At 39.7% G+C, this 24,426-nt stretch overlaps 2 protein-coding genes across 3 annotated transcripts in view; one reads left to right on the forward strand and one right to left on the reverse strand.

Moving 5' to 3' along the window:
- FEZ2 (fasciculation and elongation protein zeta 2) overlaps positions 1 to 23,290 on the forward strand; it is a 42,642-nt gene extending 19,352 nt beyond the window's left edge. Inside the window, exons 6-9 of one of the 2 annotated variants that reach the window (XM_081596248.1) lie at positions 15,086 to 15,166; positions 17,362 to 17,437; positions 20,255 to 20,320; positions 23,075 to 23,290. In XM_081596248.1, coding sequence (XP_081452374.1) covers positions 15,086 to 15,166; positions 17,362 to 17,437; positions 20,255 to 20,320; positions 23,075 to 23,091 — 240 coding nt within the window. In that variant the 3' untranslated portion in view covers positions 23,092 to 23,290. The remainder of the gene's footprint in view (positions 1 to 15,085; positions 15,167 to 17,361; positions 17,438 to 20,254; positions 20,321 to 23,074) is intronic. The other variant, XM_081596249.1, reaches the window with a different exon arrangement.
- Positions 20,925 to 24,426, reverse strand: part of CRIM1 (cysteine rich transmembrane BMP regulator 1) — a 215,899-nt gene continuing 212,397 nt past the window's right edge. Inside the window, exon 17 of the mRNA XM_081596244.1 lies at positions 20,925 to 21,194. Coding sequence (XP_081452370.1) covers positions 21,030 to 21,194 — 165 coding nt within the window. The 3' untranslated portion in view covers positions 20,925 to 21,029. The remainder of the gene's footprint in view (positions 21,195 to 24,426) is intronic.

Consider the following 24,426-nt stretch of genomic DNA (forward strand, 5'->3'; position numbering starts at 1 on the left):
GGTGCCAAACACATTGAGGCTGAATAGCATATTGATAAGAACTTTGGGTTAAGAGCTCTGTTTGAATCCTGATCCTGTCCCTGGATACATACCCCTTTGAATTTTGGAGGGATTAAGTGAAATTAGGTGTATAAGAGTAGCAAATATCCTGAGTAAATGCTAGTTGTTATATGTCCGACTGTTTACTAGACATTTCTCCTTGAATATCTTGTGGGCATCAGGAATTTATCTCATCAGACTGAACTCACCGTTTTTCCTAAAGGTGAATTTATTCCTTATATATTTCTTTTGACTATAGCACAACTATAGTCTTCCCATTCACCAAAACCAGTGGAATTTTTAGGTCAAAAATACAGTTTTAAGCAACCATCTTTTCAAATTGTCCTACATAAATGTTACCCAGTAACAGCATAAGTTGAGTGGCCATTTCCCCAAACCCCCAATGTATGATGATTATTATTAGTCTTCTCATATATACTGATCCAATAGGCAAATAATGGTTTGATTTATTGACTGTTTGTATGCTTTTGTGAGTTGCGTATTGTGTCACATTTGAGTTGAGGGTACACATACTTCTGCTGTCCTAGTACCATACTCTGTGGCAATCAGTTGCTCAAGTCTTTTCTTAGGAAGGAGTGCAGTCTTTGTGAAGACTCACATTGTTTCCCCAGCACTGCACCTAATTTGTCACTTAATACATGTTTGTTAAATTGAAACTTCACAATAAAGAGGATGGAATCTCAAAGGGTTTGTATTTGTGCTTTGAATTATTGTTCTGTCAGGGATTTTAGGGGGGCCAGTCTTCTGCTTTTATCAAGTAGATTCACAGGTCGTTGAATTTCAGTGGCTGTTTACAGGAGTACAAGAACAGGTTGAAGTACACCAGCTGTCTTTACATTAGTAATTTAAGAGATTAAAGTAATTTAGTAGTGGTTGTCATCTGGAGTTATCTGAAGTTGTAAAGACATTAGTGTTTACCTGCCTAAAATGGATGTTCTTCCTCCTTCAAAATCCAGTGTTTGTCAATTACAAGTCCTGTGTAAGGTTTCTTATTCAAAGACTAGGTCTAAGAAGATGGGAATGTATATAGTATCTTTTCTGTTGTCCATATTGCATTGAACTTTTGAGAGTTCTAGTGTGTTGCTCTCACCACCAGCAAAAATGTATTGGGTTGTCCAAAGAGTTCATTCAGGGTTTTCTGTAAGACAAACTCTTTGACCAGCCCAATATAACTTTGGGATAAGTCTATTCCAAAGAAGTTTATTCTGAAAGCTTCTGGGATATTAGTAATCAGTGACTCCATTGTAAAAAGAATCATATTACCCTAATTTATTGCTTTTGGTGTTGAAGAGATAACTGCTTAAGGATGAGGAGGAGCTAGGGCTTGGATGATACTCTTTTGTGTATGTTTTTCTTTCACAGATGCATTGCTCCATCTGTCTGTATGACTCACTTAGCTCATATTATGACTAACAGTCAACCTATTTTATTTCTCTTTTACATGCAAAAATGCCCCAGTATTAGTTTTTCATTTGATCTTGACCAAAACTGACTTTAAGAGAAATTTATTTTTATTTAGACAGCTACTATTATATTATTCTGAAGTTTTTTTAATTTATGCAGGCAGTAAAGCCTAGAAGGAATTGTTCTGGCATAACTACTTGAATTTGGTGCTTTTTAAATAACAAGGACCTGTGTTTCTGTTGTTGCTCCTTTTTAATTTGGAATTTTAAAATTTTACATTTGCTAAGATAATTTAGCCCAAGGATTGGCAAAGCAAACTATTGGCTGAGGGCCAAATCAACCCTCTGCCTGTTTTATAAATGAAGTTTTTTTTTTTTTATAAATGAAGTTTTATTGGAACACATCTATGTTCTTTCATTTATACCTGGTCTATGACTTCTTTGGTGTTATAAGTACAGAGTTGAATAGTTGTGACAGAGATTGTGTGGGCTGCAAATCCAAAATATCTACTATCTAGCCCTTTATGGAAAAGTTTGCCAACCCCTGATTTAGACTAAAATTTGATAAAATTAAAAATTAGAAGAAAAAAAATGTAAGCTCCTTTTAAGTGAGTTTGTGTAGATAAAAGATGACTGTATTGTGACTAAATTTTACTATAAAACATAGCCTTCTTTTATTCTCGGAGTGTATTGAGTTATTCCTTTCCTCAGGGCCCCTCCAGCAGCCTGAGTTATGCCCACGGATGGTGATACCATCCATCTCCAAGTCACTTGCCGTGGGTCCCCACCTAATAACAGACCTGTGTGCTGTGTGTGTCAGATTCCCAGTTGTTGTTCAGTCGCTCAGTAGTGTCCAACTCTGTGACCCCAGGGAATGCAGCACACCAGGCTTCCCTGTCCTTCACTGTTTCTCAGAATTTGCTCAAACTCATGTCCATTGAGTCCATGATGCCATCCAACCATCTCATCCTCTGTCATCCCCTTCTCCTGCCCTCAATCTTTCCCAACATCAGGGTCTTTTCCAGTGAGTCAGCTTTTCATATCAGGTGGCCAAAATATTGGAGCTTCAGCTTCAGTATCAGTCCTTCCAGTGAATATTCAGGGTTGATTTTTCTTTAAGATTGATTGGTTTGATCCCCGTTTCCCATTAACTAAGTGAAGCGAGCCAGCGGGTAAACCAGTTGTCTCCAGACTGGGGGACAAATGAAAAAAAAAGAAAAAATACTGACAGTTCGTTGAGCACACTGTATTTATACACAGTGAGAAAAGGTAGTTTAAAGAGAGTATTAGAGAAGGCGGGGAAGGGAGGTTTCTTCTCCTTTTCTAAGTAGTGGTAGTTGAGGGGATAAAGTCAGCTCTATACGCATACTTGAATGTAAATATTAACACATTTTCAACAACAGTTTGTTGGTGATATTTTATAGTACTTCTCTGCATTTATATATTGCAAAGAATATTCCTAAAAATTAGCATTAGGCATAAAATGGAAAGTCATTATAGGGTGGAGAGAAACTTAGTCATATCATGTTTATTATTTTAATAATTCACACCTATGAATTAAAAATTATTTTAGATATGGAACAAATTTGCATTTTGGAAGGCAGTATTCCCTGGTGGCTTAGCTGGTAAAGAATCTGCCTACAGTGTGGGAGGTCTGGGTTCGATCCCTGTGTTGGGAAGATTCCCTGGAGAAGGGAACTGCTACCCATTCCAGTATTCTGGCCTGGAGAATTCCATGGACTGTATAGCCTGCTGCTGCTGCTGCTAAGTCGCGTGCGACCCCATAGACGGCAGCCCACCAGGCTCCTCCGTCCCTGGGATTCTCCAGGCAAGAATGCTGGAGTGGGTTGCCATTTCCTTCTCCAATGCATGAGAGTGAAAAGTGAAAGTGAAGTCGCTCAGTCATGTCTGACTCTTCGCTACCCCATGGACTGCAGCCTACCAGGCTCCTCCGTCTGTGGGAGTTTCCAGGCAAGAGTACTGAAGTGGGTTGCCATTGCCTTCTCTGACTGTATAGCCTATGGGGTCACAAACAGTTGGACACAACTAAGCAACTTTCACTTTCACTTTTATTGCCTAGAGAAATGTTATCTAGAGATAGTTTTTGCTATCTTACTATTATGTACTGTTTGTTTTCTGCAGTGGTTTTTTGGTGTCTGACTGTAATAGTGAACTTTCATGATTTAGCAGTTACTGTAGTAAAAATCAGGAGTCTATTTGTTTTTATTTATTTTAAACTTTTTATTTTGTATTGGAGTATAGCTGATTAATAAACAATGTTGTGATAGTTTCAGGTGAACTGTGAGGGATTCAGTCATACATATACATATTTCCATTCTCCCCCAAATTCCCCCCTTATCCAGGCTGCCATATGAAATTGAGCAGAGTTCCTTGAGCTATACAATAGGTCTTTGTTGGTTATCCATTTTTTAAAATATAGCGTTATGTACATGTCCATCTTAAACTCCCTAACTGTCCCTTCCGCACATCCTTTGCTCTGGCAACCATAAGCTTGTTCTGTGAGTCTGATTTTTGTTTTGTAAGTAAGTTCATTTATATAAATGTGATCCAAAAAGATATATGCACCCCAGTGCATGTGAATGAAGTCATTTCTAAATGTCAGTATGACACTCTTGGTCCATCCATGTTGCTGCAAATGGCATTATTTCATTCTTCTTAATGGCTGAGTAATATTCCATTGTAGTACATCTTCTTTATCCATTCCTCTGTCGACAGACATTTACATTGCTTACATGCTCTGGCTATTGTAAACAGTGCTGCAATGAACATTGGGGTGCATATATCCTTTTGGATCATGTTTTTCTCAGGATTCTGTTCTTAACCTCTTTATGTCGTGGAGAGGTTTATAATTGTTAACATAATACAAATTCAAGTAAAAGTGATAATATGCCAGGAAACTGTGAACTTACTATATATTTAGAGTATCCAGAAGTATCAGAAAAGAATTCATAAATCTGCCAGGGTTAATTATTTTACTCTAGCTTAGTAGCTTTGAAAATGCTTGCCAATACTTAATTACCATATTAAGTTTAAATTAAATAAAATTTTTAAAAGATCTTCAAATACAAGCAATTGAATTGATGCTAGTCCATTTACTCCTATTCATATCCCATCTTTCTGCTTTGAGAGTGAATTTATAAAATAGTAGTTCAATATTTAATATATATAGTGAATTTATAAAATAGTAGTTCAATATTTAAGATATATTTAAATATTTATCTGCTTTGGTGTAACTCATTTTCTAACTTGGATCTTTAAAAAATTATTTTTGGGTAGGGTAGAGTTTGCATTTATGGCTGATTTATAATCACATTAAAATTATTTGATTTGAGGAAGTGTCAAAACAAGCAAGATCAATTTTTACATCTTAGGTAATAGCTTACTAATCATTTGAATATTTTTACTTTTATTTTTTTTAACATTTAACTGTTGCTTTCAATTCTGTGCTTTTCTCATATTTTGTATTTTGATTATTTTGAGAATTCGAACTAAAAAATTAACCACTGTTCTAGAAATTAATATTTGAAAATCATGTCACTTAAACTATTACAAATGATGTGATTTATAAAGAACAGTAATTATGTTTGAATTTCACTTTCTTCTGAACTTTGAGTATAAGTGTTAGAGCATGGATTAGAATAAGAGTCAGAAATAGGTGAAAAGCATTTCCTAATTGCTTCTCCCAAACTTTTTTCCTGTTATTGAGCTTTGATATTTAGATTTTTAAGGCTTTGCTGATAGAGCTCTGTGCCACTGGGTGTCAGATGAGGTGTCAGCTTAAGAGAAAAGCTAAGAAAATTTGGTAGCAGGAATAGCCTGAATTTCCTTACCTCTGGGTTAGTTTGGTTTTTCTCTGTCTTGGATCCTGCTGTCTGTGAAATGAGTTAAGCTGGTGATATACTGTGCAGAGAGTGAGCTGGTTTAAGACTCTGGAGAAGAATGAACAGACCCCAGCGCTGTATCTGATTCCGTGTTGCTTTTCAGTTTATGTGGTGTTGTCTAGCTGTTTTTATTGTTCAGAAAGACCTTGAATTACCTAAAAGTGTTAACTTGTTTTCTGTCCAAGTTTTCTGGCTGATTCAGTCTCAGACAGTAGGATCTTTTCTTTGTGTTGTCTTCAGTCCTTTTTAAGCTAGAGACTATAATCAGGGTGGTTATTTCTGTTGCCATTTTATTTATATGAAGAGAACTTCAAATACTCTTGTTTACTGTTTGGGAGAAAAGTAGAAAGAAAGAAGAAATGTATGGTTATTTCTCTTTGGGAGTTATTTCCCATATGTTGTTCCAGCCTTTTTTTTTTCCCCTAAATTGTTCTAGCCTTTAAAGGGGAATACAGCCCAAACATTTTTTGAACATTTGTATATGCTGAACACGCTAAGTGCTTCCCATGGACTATTTTATTTAATCCTCACAACAACCCTATGAAGTAGATGCTGTTGCTGTGCCGTGTTGTGCTCAGTCATGTCGGACTCTCTTGTGACTCCGTGGGCTGTAGCCCGCTAGGCTCCTCTGTCCATGGGATTCTCCAGGCAAGAATACTGGAGAGGGTTGCTGTTTCTTCTTTCAAGGGATCTTCCCTGACCCAGGGATCAAACCCACATCTCTAGCATTGCAGATGGAGTCTTTACCGCTTGAGCCATATTGCTGCCATTTCTTAAATGGGTAAACGAAAGCTCAACAGAGGACTTGGCTCACAGAACCAGTGTGCATTGGAGGGCAGATGCACAGAGGTGGGGGACCTGTGGCTCTGGGTTCGTGCAGGGTGTTACGGATGGGCCTGGAGGGCTTGGCTCATTTCATTTCTAAAAAAGATTTCTAAAAATCTTTTTTAGATTTTTACAGGTTTTTTTTTTTTTTAATCTTCTATATCTTGTTTACACTTTGTTGCTCCTGTTTTTGTCTGAGAAAAATTTCCAGAAAATGACTGACTTTGAAACTTTAGTACATACTCATGCCAAGGAAGGAAACAGTCATGAGGCAGTCATGAGTATTCTCAGTATAAACCATGTGACCAAGGCCCTGAACTCGGTAAACCCCTTCTCCTGTCCTTGCCTTGTTACTTTGGCACTTTGTCAGCGGTGAGGGGAACAATAAAGTGAATACTATAACGATTAATCATTTTCCTGCTTATAAATGGGCTCCCATCAAAATTTCCATTCTGAGAAGGGCATTTTACAGAGCTATTAACACCTTCATTAAGATGTGGTGGATCGATTACAAAATAATTTTAGGCTCACAGAACCTTCACCAGCTCTTCACTTTGAATTTGAAAGTTTGGATCTTTCCAGTCTAGAAATGGTGGATTACATGGAGGCATTTTTGACATACTTAACACTGCTGTTGTTTATTTTAATTAAATTGTAACAGCCCTTTATTGAATATCCTTTGTTTCACCAAACATTTGTAACCATGAGACTTACTTTTGTCATACTTTGACATGGCTCTTGCACTTTCATCTGAGAAATGTTCAACAGAGAAGTACCTCTCTTCTTCCCTCTTTCCATCTCTCTTCTCCTCCCTCTTTCTACTTATAAAATTTAAGCATAGAGCAAGTCTTCTGACCGGCCCAGTTAAGTACCATAAGTACCTAATAACACCCCATCTGCTCTTAAGCATATAAATGCAGTATTCCTAAATGAGGTGATGTTTTACTCAAAAGTAAATTTAATCTGCCTCTGAGGTTTTATCTTTTTCAAAATTCATTTTGCCTTCCAAGAGGGTGTATTGTTTTTGGAATTTATTGGGCAGCCGTAAAGCAGAATCTATTGTGTGCTCTGCGGGAGCTCTTTTCCTATTCCTTCTTGTCTTGCAAGTAGTCTCTCCATTCTAGTTCATTAATCTTCTTCTTCTTGCTACTCCTTTGTTATCCTAGGGGTTTCACATTTCTTAGTCACTCTACTGTTTTACAAACCATGTCAACAGGGTGATTTTATCTTACTTTATTGATCTCATGTTGACCTCTCAGGCTCTTCAGTGGACTTTGCCAGAACTCCACCATTCACTCCTTTGACAGATAACTTTATATCTTGTCATATCTTCTTTCTTCTATTCACCCTTAGATTACTTTTGCCTTTTAACTTGTTTAAAAAAAAGTTTCTCTCCTGCTAGAAATCAAGAGGCCTCCTGCTATGGTTATCTGAGGCTCCAAGACTGGTGTTAGGTGTTACATCTTCGGCTTAGCAGACGTTTATAAATGCTTGCCATGACACAGGCGCGGGACATATCATGGGAATAGAGAACCTAAAGACCTAGTCTTCATCTCCAAAATGTACTCTTGTCTGCAGAAGAATAAGGAAGCCATTGGAGTTGATGGTTCTGAATGTGTCATCTGGCCAGGCAGTTCTGTCATTCCGGAGTGCTTGCATCATACCTTATGTGACCTTTTAGTCTTGTACTGTTCGGTGGCCATGCGTATGTGCATATGCATGGCTTTGACTTGCCTTCTTAAAAAATCATGTATCTTTTTGGTCGAGTTAACTTGTAGATTCTTGGAAGTTACAAATAAGACCTTTAAAAATGACATCTTTAATCCTCCATTTCACAGATGAGGAGACGGGCCTCTGTAGGCTCAGGCTGTCATGTCACACAGTTAGTGGCAAAGCTGAGCAAGAGCCCGATCTCTGATTTCTAGTCCAACGTTTTTCTATCCAGGAAGACCGTTGAAAAATTTTCTGATTGCAAATACTTTTGCCTAAGGTGTGGTTCCCAGTTTCATAAAAAAAAATCTGGAAGTATTTCACTGGTAGAGTAATCGCTGAAGAATTTTGCAGTTGAAGCCAGTGATGGTCCATCAGGTGCCCCCTGCATGCTGAGGATGGCCTTGTGCTTTGTGGGCATGAAGGTGTCTCTGATATTGTTTCTCTCCTTAAAGACTGTGAGATGGAGTGAATTTATGAAAACTTAACCTGACCAAAACTTTCTTTTTTCTTTCTGCACTCTTTTTTCTTTAGATCTTGTGCCTCATCCCCACTTTTTAAAAAATGATTTTTTTTCTTTTATTGAGAAATAAATGCCATACATTGCTGTGTAAGGCTAAGGTATACAGCATGAAGGTTTGATTAACATATGTAGTGAAATGATTACCGTAATAAGATTAGCTAACATCTATCTTCTCATGTGGAGAAGGCAATGGCATCCCACTCCGGTACTCTTGCCTGGAGAATCCCATGGACGGAGGAGCCTGGTGGGCTGCAGTCCATGGGGTCGCTGAGAGTCGGATACGACTGAGCGACTTCACTTTCACTTTTCCCTTTCATGCACTGGAGAAGGAAATGGCAACCCACTCCAGTGTTCTTGCCTGGAGAATCCCAGGGACGGGGGAGCCTGGTGGGCTGCCGTCTATGGGGTCGCACAGAGTCGGACACGACTGACGCGACTTAGCAGCAGCAGCAGCATCTTCTCATATAGATACAGTAAAAGGAAAGAAAAGGGAAAAATGGTTTTCGTTTTTGCTAGGATTTACTCTCATATATCTTATGACAGTGTTAAGTAAAACCACCATGTTGTGTATTACATCACTAGTGCTTTTGTTATTTCACAGCTGGAAGTTTATACCTATTGACCACTTTCCTCCCGTCTCCTCTCCCCTCACTCTCCATCTCTGGTAATCACAGGTCTGATCTCTTTTTCTATGAGTTCAAGTTTTTATTGTTTTTAAGATTCCTATATAGGTGAGATCATATAGTATTTGTCTTAGAGAAGGTTAGCATAATTCCTTCAAGGTTCATCTGAGTGGCAAATAAAACTTTTATCTTTTCATTTAGGGCTATTAGACAAACATATATTGATCTCTAATTATGTGCCAGGCATGGGTGTTAAGGATGCAGAGTAAACCCTGGTCTCTAGGGGCATGCTACCTGTGGGCTGGGGATCTGATGACAAACCATCCAATGCACATGCAGTGATTCTCAACCAGGCCAGTTTGGGGGCTGCCCCCCCAACCTCCCCCAGGAGACATCAGGCAAGTCTGAAAACGTTTGTCATTGTCACAACTTGGAGGGATGGGGGGTGGTGTCCTGGGGATCTTGCTGAATAGAGGCCAGAGATGCCACTTCACATCCCACAGTCCACAGGACTGCTCTCATGGCAAATAATCACGTATCTGACCCTAGTGTCAGCAGTGTCAAGGTTGAGAAACCCAGGGATAGGGTGCTAATTGCTATATTCAAAATAGCTTCTATGTTTTCAGTGTCTTCTATGCCCCCGTGGTAGAGGCATTGTAGTTTACTGTCACTCGCAGTTTGGTTTAGAGGTCTGAATTGAGTCCTGAGGACAGGCACAGTGAGCAGAGGGGGTGGTGTGGACAGCCACCTGGAGGAGGAGACAGGAGCCCCTGGGGAACTGAAGGTTGGTGTTCATTATGGCTAGAAGTTGAGGGAGAGGTAAGTCAAGAAAAGGAGGGTGTGGAATAGCAAAGTGGAAGCCAGAGAATGGAGGGCTTTGAGTGCTACACTACAGCATTTGGTCCTTATTTAAAGGCTGTAGGAAACCCAGGAGAGGTTTTAAGTTGCTGGTTACGTGTTCAGATTTGTCTCTTGGAAGGGTAACTTCAGTGTTTCAAGGAGCATTGATTGCAAGGAGACAGCTAGAGCTACAGAGTTGATTTGGGGGCTGTTGCTGTCATCGAGTAAGAAATGAGTCAAGGAAGGGACAGCGATGGGAGACTAGCTGAATTTCAGAGATCTTAAGGGGCTCGGATCTATCGGGACACTGGAGAAGGGAGGAACCAGGGTCGGGTCGTTGATTCCTGCCTTGCGGTCGCATAGACACAACACGTGTTTTATCTCCCCTGAAGGGAGACATGCAGGTCTCTTCAACAGTAACTGCAACAGGCAGAGCCCTTGGGGGATGTCTGTCCTTCCCGTTGGCTCTGGATGGTGCAGCTGCTTGGGGTACAAAGAGTGAGCCTCCCATTCCAGCACCTCCAACACGTGTGGATGGAGAGAGGACAGGGCCAGTGCAGTAACACCTTCTTATGGAAGGAAGGGAGAATGGAAACACTCAGTAGCCATGGTTTCACATCCTGCTGGAGAGGATAACAGGACCCCTTTTGGTTTTGCTTGGAGAGGCTCTCCTGTCCATTGTCCTTTGTAGCTCCTCTGGGTGGGTGTATAGTTGATGTCTCAGCTCACATGTCACCTCCTAGGAGAACTTTTCTCTGAGCTCTCTGTATAAAGTAGGCATCCAGTTTTTAATTGTTGTAGCTATTGGCAGGGTGTGCATTATCTGCCATCATCTGGTTCCTTTACTTGTGTTAACTCTTCCTGCTTCTCTTAGCCTGGAATGTCAGGTCACAAGGATGCGAGGGACCTTGTCTGATGTGTTCGCTTTGAATCCTTAATACATGGAATAATATGTGGCTCCGTATATTTTTTGAAAGAAGGAATAAATGAAGGAGAGAGGTATAGAATCCTGAGGGAGAAATAGGCTTTTAGTAAAAACATTTTTTGGTGGGGGAGAGGAAGATGAATTTGGTCTTGGGTATGATGCGTTTTTTTGGAATGTTTAAGTACAGATGTCCAATAGGCCACTAAACATAAACCCAGGAAGGAGAAGGCAGCTAGTGTTTCTCGAGCCCTTTCTTTGTGCCAGACTGTGCTCTAAGCACTTGGTATCGTGGAGCGGTGGATCTACAGAGGCAGAAGTTGAAGTGGGAAAAGCAGAGTGTGCATGAGAAGAAAGACAAGGACACAGTTCTGGGGAGACACCAGTATATAAGAGGTGAGCAGAGAAAGAGGCTTCTCTCAGAAGAAGCAACCCAGAGGCAGGGGGACCCTGGGAGAGTGTGGTATCTAGAAACCCAGGGAAGAAGGAGGAGAAATTACTGAATGTCTCCAAGGGATCTGAAGGGTGTCTGCAGCCTTCGGCATCAAAGAAATGATGCTGGAAAGAGGTTGAGGGTTTGAGAATTTAAAGGTGGTAATGGTGGGAATCCACCTACTATGGAGGAGACATTGGAAACTCCAGTTCAATCCCTGGGTCAGGAAGATCTCCTGGAGAAGGGAATGGCAACCCGCTTCAGTATTCTTGCCTGGAGAATCCCATGGGCAGAGGAGCCTGGTGAGCTGCAGTCCATGGGGTCGCAAAGGGTCTGACACAACTGAGCAGGCATGCACAGCAGTGGGAAAGGGCTCGCAGAGAGGTGGCGTTTGAACACGCAGTAAAGTGAGAGATTGTTACTCAGTGGTTCCTGGGGAGGTGAAGGTTGATGGCAGCTGGGGTTGGGGAGGCATATCTTTTAGATGATTTCTTTGTACTTCCCCCAAATGTTCTGATTTTTCTTGTTCTGTCATTTTCCCAGTAGAACCTTACTGGCCACAATGTTGCCTGCTTGGTCAGTATCTGCTGGGGCCTACCTGCCCACAGTTACTGACTCAGCTGCCATCAGCCACAAGGGCAAAGGTTCTACAGGGAGTTCCTTTACTATAAACTTCTTTGGCCAGGATCAGCTGTTATTTTTGTATTTTCTTAAGTTACTGTGACTTCACATGGTTGCACTTTCATTCACTTTCACTCAGCCTAATTGCAGGAAAGCCATCTTTCATAGATAATGCAGGCTGTTGGCAGTGAAATGGCTCAGTAATATCCAAAACTGGACATTTAATAGAGAGATTTAACTTAGTTTAAGAATTTAAAAATTTGCATAAACTAACTCCCCCCTCCCCCTCCTACCAAGGGATGGAAATTAGGTTTCCAATTGGAAAAGTAAAGACTGTGTTTTTATTTCTTGATTTCATTTATGTATTTTGGGCTGTGTTGGGTCTTTGTTGCTGCACGCGGGCTTTCTCTAGTTGCAAAGAGCAGTCTTCTCATTCTGGTGGCTTCTCTTGTTGCAGAGCATGGGCTCTAGGGCATGCAGGCTTAGTTGTCCTATGGTATGTGAAATCTTAGTTCCAGGGCCAGAGATTGAACTCATGTTGCCTGCATTGGCAGGTGTATTCTTAACCACTGGACCACCAGGGAAGTCCCAAGATAGTGTTTTTAGAATGCTCTGTTCAAATGTGAAGTATACCTTAGTTTTCTGATACATTGATTCTAAAATGTTTTATCTTACTTGTGGTTTTCTGAATTTCTATCTGACTTTAACATGCCTATAGGTAATGGAGTGAGCTAATATAGAAAATTAAGTATTTTTTTCTTTTTGTTGCTTTTGAAAGGAACATTTGAACATCTGTCTACATTTGATAGACATAATTTATTTGAAAAGAGTTGTATCATAGACCCTGGATCCTAAGAAGTCCTTTCTTCTGATAATCTGTTTAAAAAAATGTGAACAAATTATATGATAGTGTGAGAAACCTACAGGCATGGTTATCTGGGGGTGTTAATACTAACCTTCCCTGATAGCTGAGTTGGTAAAGAATCCGCCTGCAACGCTAGAGACCCCTGTTCAATTTCTGGGTCGAGAAGATCTGCTGGATAAGGGATAGGCTACCCACTCCAGTATTCTTGGGCTTCCTTTGTGGCTCAGCTGGTAAAGAATCTGCCTGCAAAGGGGGAAACCTGGGTTTGATCCCTGGGTTGGGAAGATTCCCTGGGAACAGAAACGGCAACCCACTCCAGTGTTCTGGCCTGGAGAATTCCGTGGACTGTAAAATCCATGGGATCGCAGAGTCAGACACGACTGAGCACCTTTCACTTTAACACTAACCTAATTCATCAAAAGGAAGAGTTAATGCTGCCAGCAAAGTTAACAGCATGTTTAGTGGAGGTGTCTTAACCAGACATTTGATTCTTACTGAGACAAAGTGAAATGTAGATCCTGGAAGGACAGGATGGGGAAGGATGCTTCAGAAGGAGAGGTGTAGTTGGACGAACCCACACGAGGTACTTGGATTTTCAGAAACACCATCGAGTATGTGATTGATACAAAGGCATTGAGCTTCTTCAAAGATGAAACCTTTTGGTATTTCTCAGCTTTTTGTTGTGTGGACTTCTTTATACTCTTAAAATTCACTGAAGACTCTGAAGACCTTTTGTTTATAAAGATTATATTGATTTTTACTGAATTAGAAGTTAAAATTGAAAATGTTAACATATTAACTCACTTAAAAATACCAATAAGGGGAGCTCAACTGGGTGCGTTGTGATGACCTAGAGGGGTGGGGTGGGGAGTGGGGAGTGGAGGGAGGTCCATTAGGGAGGGGATATGTATATACACATAGCTGACTTTTAAAAATCCATGTAAAAAACCAATAGGAAAATGGGGAAAATATCAATAAGAAAATTATTCATACTTATGTAAATAGCTTATTTTTTATGAGCAATAACTATGTAAAAAGATTAAGAAAAATGGCGCTGCTATGCATTTTTTCCAGTCTCATTAATACCTGACTTAATCGAAGACAGCTAGATTCTCAAATCTGCTTCTGCATCCAGTCTGTCATTTGAAATATTGTACTGTAAATCATGAGAGAGTGAGAGTAAGAAGTATATCTTAGTATTTCTAAGAAAATAATTTTGAGCTCTTTGACCCCTGAAAGGGTTTCAGGCTTCCTGGGATGGATGTGGGTTTGGCCCTGGACCATGCCTTAGGAATCACTGAGCTACACATTGCGTTTCTTGAGGGTAGAGACCATTGCCTTGGTTTCCTTTTTTTCTGCTCCTTAGGGCCTAGTAAAATATTCTTTATGTTGACACCTCAGATATATTTACTGATACAACTCACTCCTATAAAGTTCCAGGGGAAGGAACCATCCGGTAAATCAGGGCTGAGCTTCCGCTTCAGAATGCCTTTCCCCTTGATTAGTCATGCTGTAAGAGGATCCATCACAGTCCTTTAACTCAGCAGCCACACAGGTGCCCTGGACTCTTTTCACTGTCTGACGAGTTTGTAGACTGGTTACACATCAAGATGAGTAGTGTAGGGAAACAATATTCCCTTTTCAGGACAGCAGGTTCTAGGAAGTCTTGGAGGTTGCTGGGAGAAAGAAGCAAGAATTGTTTTCCAGAAACAGAATGGAAAAGTTGGTGGAAATCTTAGGGGGCTGTGCTGGCATGTGGGATCCACTCTGCTCTCCAGGAAGAGAGAGCATATGCGTTCCTCCAGTTCGCATTTGCTGCACCAAGGCAGTGGCAGGTGGCCTGCAGAGTGAGTGGGAAGCCATAACCAACGCTCTGAGTAACAGCATTTCCATTTGCCAAATGTTACGTTGCTGTTCTCCAGGCCTACAGTAGAAATATGCAAACTTAGACTGAAAAATATGCATACTGTTAGTGTTAAGTTTTCAGACTTTTGAAAAAATATAGGTAAACAATATCAAAAGGTATCTTTAAAGTCATGTGGCAAATTTTGCATAAAACAAATACCTGTACAACTTACAGAGTTTGTATTGGAGCATATTTATTGATCAGCTACTTCAGGACATATCTTCACACATATAGTAGCATAAACATAGTTGCTTTTGCATTTGACTTGCAAAGAAATGGAAGCAAAAGCATTTTAAAACAACATGATTTTGTCTGCTTTATCTGAATGAGTTGGTGGCGTTTTCTAACTGCTTGCCTCTAGGGCGCATAAGTCATCGTGGTGCGTTCTTACTAATAGTCTCTGAACTTCTTTCCCTGTCCTTTTCTTCCGGGCCGTTTATCGCTGCCTTTAGCGCTTCAGCATGGAAGGGATCTCAAATGTCATTCAGAATGGCCTCCGCCACACCTTTGGAAATTCAGGTGGAGAGAAACAGGTGCTCAGTTATCCTTATTTTCCTCATTCTCTGCTTTTTCATTCGCTGTGTAAGTTAAGGTCCTAAAAGCTGCAGTCTTACTAATTTACTAAGACTATTGCTTAAAAGAGAGAAATGAAAGTTCATTATATTTACAGCCTTGATAAAGTGTAGTATTTCCCTTTAGGAAAAAGTGTTTTTCAAATTGGACAATAAATGCATTCTTAATACATGTTTTAGAGCTCTATTTTTCACTCTTACTTTTAAACAAGTAGATATGAATGTATTGATTTAATTAATTGCATGCATAGAATATATAGTTGTGAAAATAACTAAACTAGAATATGCTACTGTAATTCTGAACGTTTAAGAGACAAGATCTCATCTGGGGGGAAAGAAAGCCAGATGTTGGTATCATTTAGACTATAGCTCTAGGTCAAACTGTCTAGAATTTACCTACTTTTAAATGAAATTCGTGTGCTTTTAAGATTTATCATGTGGCCAGTCAACTCCATTGTCCCCTGAATGAGGCATGAGAGATTATTAGTATAAAATCACACATGGATATAAATACATAGTAAAATGTATAATGTTATTTATAGTGTTAGTTATATTAACTTTTTTTTAATATAATGACTTAAGGAATGTCACAAGCATAGGAAACACATCTATATTGAGTGTGCTTAGTATTACCTTTCACAACTGAAACCTTCACATTAAAAAGAAAACTCTTCTTTACTTCTTAAGTGAAGATTGGGAAAGTGTGTAGAGTATAGCTTGTAGACAGTTTATCAGAGTAAGGCATTTTAGCCTGGGCTTTTACTGTGCATAGTTCTGTTTTGCTCAAGAAGAAAAGCAATCGACTTGAAATAATTCTTCATGCTGACATTTGCAACTCAGAAGTGGGCTCCATTAAGGGATGGTTGATTTTTTTTTTTTAATTCTAATGCTTCTCATCTCTCTCAAACCCACAAAATGGCAGAATACCTTCCAAACTGACCCAGCATGTGAGATTGGGGCAGGAAGGCCTGAAAGTGTGGTCAGACAGCATGCATGCCAACATGTGGCTTCCTGGTCCTCCTTCAAGTGGCCTGACATGCATGCTATTAGTGATGCCCCAGGAGGGCATGTTTCTGGCTTCCTGTGTATTCTTTACAAAGAAACATTTTCGGTTATACAACTGGGCATCACCTTGGAGAGGCCTACACCAAAAAGATGGTGGAAATTAAGTTTCTTAAATATTGACTAATTGATTGTAAGCAGTTATTGTTAAGCAGTTCTGTTTTTTTGATTATGCATGGGATAAAATTGCTCAAAGAGGATTAGGAATAGAGCTGAGAGTCAGGATTGGGGCTAAATAATGGGTGCACCTGGAGGAGATTCCAAGTTAAAAAAAAACAAACTAGTAGATCTCTAGATAAACACATGCAAAATACATTGAGCTATATATTTTTTTTTGGTGGAGTGGTCAGAAGAGAATCTGGACAATAATTTTTAGATTATGCTTTCATGGGACATAGTTATAGAACATTAGTGATACTTGTGAGCCTTATAGTAGTGTACCAGATAGTTTTTCTCAATATCAGACATGAGTTTTCATTATTCATTAGGCCCATCTCTCCTTTCACTTTTCTCTTTTCCTTTAATACCTTTATGCATTTATAACTACCTACACAATTATTTAAAATAACAGTAATACATCTCTAAAATTACTTGAGGTTTTCTTTTTTAGCTTTTGGAGAAAGCTGGAATGCGTTTTTAAAATTGTCAAGTCACCCATGTGACTTTATTGTTCAACCAGGAAAAAATGGTCTGAAACAGAATCATTTAACTGCTGGGGACTATTTTGTTATGCAGAATGGTTATGTATTTGCGTTTAAATTACCATTTCAAAAATGTGTTGAAATATGCAAGGAGAATGTTAGATAAGACTGCACTTTAACAATGAACAAATTGGGCCGATCACCCCCCCCACACCTCCTTCTGTGAAATTTTCAGTAACTGAAGGGAGAAAAAGTTGATATTTATGTAAACAGTGGGCTTGCATGATATAGAGGTGGGCAAAAAAAATGAGCTCTGGCTGAGATAGTAAGATACCTGTGTTCATTGTTAAAGTGGCTCATGTTTCATGTTATAAAACAAACCTAGTAACTATATCACATTTTTACAGAGAAGGGAATGCAGATTCAAGTGACTTTTTTTTTTTAACTTGGCAGTACTTGACAACAGTCATTCCTTATGAGAAAAAAAACGGACCGCCATCTGTTGAAGATCTTCAGATATTAACAAAAAGTAAGCAAAGATGAAATTAAACTGTTACCTTATTTACTTTTGATTCTGAACACTTATTTTAATTGTTGCTGTTGTTGTTTTATTTTGTCAATTTAGGGTAGCGTATGATGGATCTCGTCATTTATTTTTTTGAGAAGGAAAACATAAATGGCTGTGACATCAAATCCAATGCTCACTCTAGAGCTGATTTGTGTTTTTCCTGTTTTTCTTACCTTTTGAAACATTTACAAGCTGAACTTTTTTGGGAAAAAATGTAACTTAATTTTCCATCACTTATTGTATATTTAAGAGTATTCAGTAAAATAAGTGCTTCATGGATCTTATAGTAATATGACTGTCAGTATCTCAGTAGGAAAGACTTAGAAGTGCAGCCTAAAACACTCCTTTCTTAGGAATGCAGAGACGAAGGTAGGTAGTTACAGGTAGAAAAATAAATTGATAATATTTTAAGTACTTATTCACTAAGCAAGCATTTACTGAAGGCCTATCCTGGGCCATGCTGTTCTGGGCACTTGGGATACTTCAGTAAACAAAGCAGACAAAAATACTCCACCTTCAATGGGCTTGCATTTTAAAATAATTTGTTAGACTTAGGAGACATTCAATATAATGTGTGTCTATAATAGCCATAAATGAGCCCTAAATTCTGGTTCTGTCCCTGTAATTTACAGGCATTTCTGTTGGTCACAGTGAAAAATTAGGATTAACATATTGGCTCTATTTATCTTACAGTAAATAGATTACTATACAAGTCAATCACTTCGCCTTGTTTTTCTTGAAAGGATTGATTGCTCATCTATTAGGTTCTTTCTAATCATAAATGTTTGCGGTAACTGTAAATTAAAGAGGGAGACATATGAGAGAACATCACATGAGTGGATATTAATGATGATCTGAATTTTGGAGCTTGTGGCTATGGAGGCATAGGTAGAGGGAGCTTGAGGAAAGAAGTGTGTTATTTGCAAGCAGCCTGCCTGCTAACTGGAAGCTTTTTTTTTTTTTAGAATTAATTAATTTTTTATTGGAATTTTAGGATTGACATATTCTTTCCTTTGAACAAGACTTTAAAACATTTCATGCTTATGTGATGCTAGTCTGTCTAAAACAATTCACAGATTAAGTGGGCGGCCAGTCCTCTATGTTTCAGGAAGAAGTTACGAGTGTCCAAGGCCACACAGCAGGGACTCCCTGGTGGTCCAGTGGTGAAGACTCTGTGCTTCCACTAGGAGAGTGGCTAATTACAGAGCCACCTCTTGTAATTCCCAGTCCACTGTGCTTTTTAATAATGCTGGCTTTTGGTGTGTGATTTTATGTAGAACTGAAAACAAATCTAAAATATGATTGAAAACAGAAATACTGAACATAAGTATTTCTCTAAGAAGGGAACAGAAATACTGCCTAGAAGCCAGGACCTACTGAGGAATCTCAGCTTCTCAGATCAAGGACAAGCACATACTTGGCCAAACCAAAGTCCTCATAATTCCCACATCAAAATGCCCTAGGCACAGAGTCTTAGATGATGTCTTTGTAGACTGACACAGCTTGGAATTTGGGGTGAGTGAGCGTATGTACAGTGTGTGAATGAGTATCCAAGTTAATATACTATATACTATATCAAGATAGTAGATGGAAGGATGACCTTTACTATGAAAGTTTAAAAGAGTTTGTCTCTTGAAAATTTTGGGGAGAATCTGAGCCTCTGCCATTCCTACCTGTAGATATACTGCAGGGGAAGCCCTGTGGAGACAGTCAGTGTTTAGATATGTAGCCTTCCTCATAAAAGCTATTGGAGGTGCAGTAATAATTTTAATAAGAATTAGAACATTGTGTTATGATGGTAATGATGGTAATGCTTACATAGTGTTTATTATGTGCCAGACACTACTTTAAGTCCTTCACGTCTAAATTGGTATCTTCATACTCACAATACCCCTGTGAGAAAAGTCTAATTATTATTCTCACTTCACAGATGAGGAACTGGGTGGTTAAGTCACTTGCTCACAGTCCCACTGCTAGGAAGTGGCCGAGCCAGACTTTAAACCCAGGCTTTAAACCTTGACAGTTGCACTAGGTTGTCTTGTTATACATCTGGGGGAGAATAGTGAGGATGCTCCGGAGAGAGTTTGAGTTGGCAGTCACTGTGAAAGGACAGTATTCTTTGTGGGTTTATCTGAACCCAGGTGGTCTAGATGTTTTTTAACCACTATAGTAGTATCTGTGTCTTCTGTCTTTGCTTAGAGATCAAATTGTCAAAGATTCTCTTTAGAATGAGGCTGACTCACCCAGGTCCCTCTGCCATTTTTAAGGAGCAGGCAGCCTGGCAGGGTGCTGGCTTTATGGAAGTCTGTTCTTCATTTTATTCTTTTCTTTAAAAGTTTCTGAGAAGGCTGACAGATAATGCTCCTTGGAGAGTGCAGCTAACTCTTCATTTTTCTAAGAGTTTCTTCAGCTCATGAGACCTCAGCACCGAGGTTCTCCTTCCCAGAGCTCATAGAAGTACACTTTTTGGTTACTTGCTTGCCAGTATTTATGAAGACAAAACCGAGCCTCTGTGTAATAAACCCAGTTCCTCTTTCCTGCCTCACTGTTTAGAAATTTTAAATCAAGGAAATAGCTCTCAGGTAGCTATAATATTCTTACCTGAATGAGGACTTACTCAGCTATAATAAATTCTTATCCATTTGCAGTTGTAGTCTTTCATCCAGAAGATAATCAATTTGCGAGAATTGGTTATACCATGTAATTAAGACTGAGGTTAGAATGATAGAGATTGTCTGAATTTGAAATCATTGTTTTCTTTCTCCTTTTATTTTGCAGTTCTTCGTGCCATGAAAGAGGATAGTGAAAAAGTTCCAAGCTTGTTAACAGACTATATACTGAAAGGTGAGGTTTTTTTTCTTTTTTTCTTAAGCTTTTTATTTCGTATTGGGGTAAAAAGGTAAATTTTAGAATAGTGTATGTGCAGTAGTTGGGAAGTTTTGATTAGTCAATACATGCATCATCTTGCTAATAGATTAAAAAGTAACTTCTAAATGTACAACTTTTCTTTACTGTATTTTTCAGCATGAGCATATGTAACTTACTTATGTTTCCAATGTAATAAAGCATGGTTATATAAAAAGGTCCTGGGCTGGAAGTAATTTTCACAGCTAAATTATAAACATCAAGGAAGGCAGTGGAGGAAATATTATGGAGATATTGCCATAATTATGTGAGTCTTGGGTGTTGACACTGGGAGGATTTGAGAACGGTGGCCTCTGCCATTTTGGGGACAACAGAAGGAGAAGGACAGATGAGAGCAGGAACATTCAGATCAGTTAACCATCTCAAAGGGACTATGGACAAGATTGGGTAAGGAACAGGGAAGGTAGGGAGAAAGAGAAAAAGAATGGATGTACACAAAGCCAGGGCAGTGAAGAATGAGCCGTAGATCTTATGAGCAAGATCAGGATCACACAGGATGGAAACAGTGATGAGGCAAAGAAGATTGTTTGAGACTTTAATGACATTACCTACTTTGCTGAGGAAAGAACAAAATTTGGATAATAGAGGGACTGAAGATCTTACTTAATTCCAGGCAAAACTAATACTTTTAAAAGAAATTATTTCTTTGAAAGTACCAGTTTTTCAGGTAACAGATTTTCAGCGCATCATAGGCTGCATCCTGTAGTGCCTGGTCCGAGTTGGAGAGCAGTCCTCTCCTCTGGTCACACCTTTCTTCTTTGGGTTCTCTCTCTTCTCCATCAGGAGCTGCTGACTGAGCAGAAGTTGGGGATTTGTGAGATGTTCAGTAACTCAGATGGGACTGTTCCTCAATCATAGCTTGATATAGGAGGAACTAGCACAGAGTGAATAGTACATAAGTATCACCTGTAAGGCCAGACATGGAGCTGGCCACTAAAGGGTTAATGGGGGGGGGTTAGGAAAGACTAAATTGACATGATCGTTTTTTTAAATAAGCTGTGTTTTCTGATGGAGGGCTTCTCTTCCTGTTACAGTCTCAATTTTCTGAAAACAAAAACCTGACATCTCTGTTTGCTTTTGTGTTGTGCTAGCACTGGTATGAAAGCTGGATTGTTCTGAGGTTTGTTCTTTATTGACGTGAATCAGGAATGAGATGCACATAAAGAACATGTCTTAAGTTTCAATTGGAGTGGGTTGCTAGGGTACTGCCATAAGAGCCAGGGATAGAACGAGCTTCCCAAACACTCTCTAGCTATTTTACCATCAGACTTCACGGGAGAATTGTATGACCCAGAGAGCAAAGTACTCTGGGGGGAAGTGATTTTTACTTTTTTCCCTGGAAACCTAGGACTGTAACTGTGACCCTGCCCTGCCTCAAGCTTCCCCTCCGCCCCACTGCCCCCTGTCCCGATGACCCAGTTGCCCACCCCACCTGCCAGCCCACCTCTAGGTAAACTACCAGCTGCTGACAAGCTGCTTGTGTGCATGTGTTGTGGTCTTGTCTTGGCTTTGTATTGTAAGGACTGGGTGGAAAAGAAGCTGGGGTTCAGACTAAGGAGTGACTCTATAGTCCAAGAAAATGAAGAGGGGAGGGTAACACACTCAGAGGTGTTCACATGCTTGGGAAGGTGAGGATGGAAGGCGATTCAAAATGCTCTTTTCCACCCATTCTGGAAATCCACAGCCAGTTAGTGATTTCTCTTCCTTGGGGATCAGTAGAACACTTTACCTGGGAAGGGGGTATTGCTCAAGGGAGAACTCTTCATCCCCTTTCTTGGTGGGACTTTCTCCTTGTTTTTAACACCAGTGACTGTGGGTTGCGTGTGTGTGTGTGTGTGTGCTGGTTGCTTGGTCGTGTCTGACTCTTCATGACCCCATGGACTGTAGCCCACCAGGCTCCTCTGTCCATGGGATTTTCCAGGCAAGAATACAGGAGTGGGTTGCCATGCCCTCCTCCAGGGGATCTTCCTGACCCAGGGATCAAACCCACGTCTCTTATGTCCCCTGCATTGGCAGGTAGGTTCTTTACCACTAGCCACCTGGGAAGCCCAGCTGCCTACATATACCACCTTAATTTCAATGTGAAGGTGAGAAGTGAAAGAGGGTAGAAAAGTGCCCTCATTTGCCCTAAGATGGGGTGGACGCTGTATGGGCTATTAAGCTTCTCTTTCTCACCACTGCTTAATCACGCCACTGCAGCCTGCTCTATCCCAGCCCTCAACAGCTGCACCAAAGGCTAGTGTAGCTCTGACTGCCACTGTGCTGATCCAAGATAGGAAGAAAGTGGTGTGTAGAAACTTGCTTCCTTCTTTGACTTCACCAGTGAGCCGTCTGCCATGTTACAAGCCTCCAACAAGGCTGTTAGAGGTTTGTATCTCTAAGTGGTACCTGAGAGACATGACCTCTTGGCATCTCATTTCTGGACAATTCTAATCAGTGTGTCTTGAGAAAACGTTTTGTTGTCGGGTATAGCCTTTGATACCTTCAAAAAAAATGCTACTACAGATCCGTATTAATGTTTAGTTTTCATTGTTTAATGGTGTTTTTTATATACATAAAGAATGTATATAAAATGCATATACATATAAATGTATATAAATATATATATACATCTTATGTAAATATATACAAAATATGCATTTCTATTCAAAAGTTTTTTTTTTCTTCCTCTAGTTCTGTGCCCTACATAGGACAGCATCACTTCAGGAACAGCTTTATCCTTCGTGGGCAACAAGCTGCAATTCATATAGCATTATTCTGAAAGCTGGCTACTATTACCTTCCTGCTACTGGAAACTCAGGACGCTTGAACTTGGGTTTGTGATTCAGTATTACTAGATCATGCCTTCTCTAATTCTTTGTATCTTGAACTGAGAGAACCATGGCACTATTTTGAATTCTAGTTTTTTTTTTTGTTAAATACTAACGATTATGACCTCTTCTCCGTCTCTGTAGAGTAAGGGGGAGTGATGTTCACTGTGCACGTGCAGCTATATTTTTCATTAACGGACAGTACGTCTGAGTTTTTATGGCTTTCTAGATCTAAACTGCACTCACTCAAGAACTGTATTAAAGCATTGAGATTTATACTACAGCGGTTCTTCGCTGATGGCAAGAACCAACAGTGATTTTTTTTTTTAATAAGAGAACTGTCAGTGTAAACATTACCTACCAGTATTGTCCAGAGAGACTGAAACTTGGGGTTTTTGGAAGAAGGGAAACCAGAATATACATTATCTTGGCTTAATACTTTGTCAAAATCAAAACACATGGAGATGGTCGATTTTAGGGCTTGCTGTGTGTCTCACCATTGTTCAAGTTTTAACCATTAAGATGACATTCACTTTCAGAATCTTGTATTGTTTAACTTTAGAGGTTTCCATGTTTCATTTCACATGTCTGTGAAGAAGCGTCCTTAAAAGGAATTGGTATCTTTTAAGGTGCTTAAACTGTATGCGCAGCAGTGCCCATTCCCTGTTACTGTTGTATTTTATTCATGCCTGTGTTTTCCTAAAGCACTAATTCTAGGAACAGCTATTCATGGATCCATCCCTAGTCATGAAACACCTTTGCCAGTTCCAATCAAGTCAATTGCATTTAATAAATGTTGGAAAAAAGTAGCATACATTTGAGAGTTTTATTTTTGAGTTTTTTTTTTTAAATTTTCTTCCCTTAACCATGCTGGATTCCTCCCCTTGCTATTCCACACACTGTCTTATTACAGAGTGTGAGCTGGTGAAATCTTGATTAGCCTCATGCTAAGTGGGGGTGGTGGGGGGAGAGGGGCATTTTTCAGATATAGCGATAAGCTACTGTGGAATGACAGAAGTCTCGTCTTTTCCTGGGTCTGTGAAACATTCCCGACAGCTTCTTCCCATCACCAACATGAATGTAAGTAGAGTCTAATTAGCCATCGGACTTTTCAGATCCCACTTAAAACATCTGTTGAGTGTACAGAGCCCACTGTGTTCCTCACTCTGCTCAGTAACTGGGACATGAAGACGGGAACAGGTCACTTTGGAATTT

The sequence above is a fragment of the Giraffa tippelskirchi genome, chromosome 4, assembly GCF_054371585.1.
Source record: "Giraffa tippelskirchi isolate mGirTip1 chromosome 4, T2T-mGirTip1v1.2.pri, whole genome shotgun sequence".
In the NCBI taxonomy this organism is placed as follows: domain Eukaryota; kingdom Metazoa; phylum Chordata; class Mammalia; order Artiodactyla; family Giraffidae; genus Giraffa; species Giraffa tippelskirchi.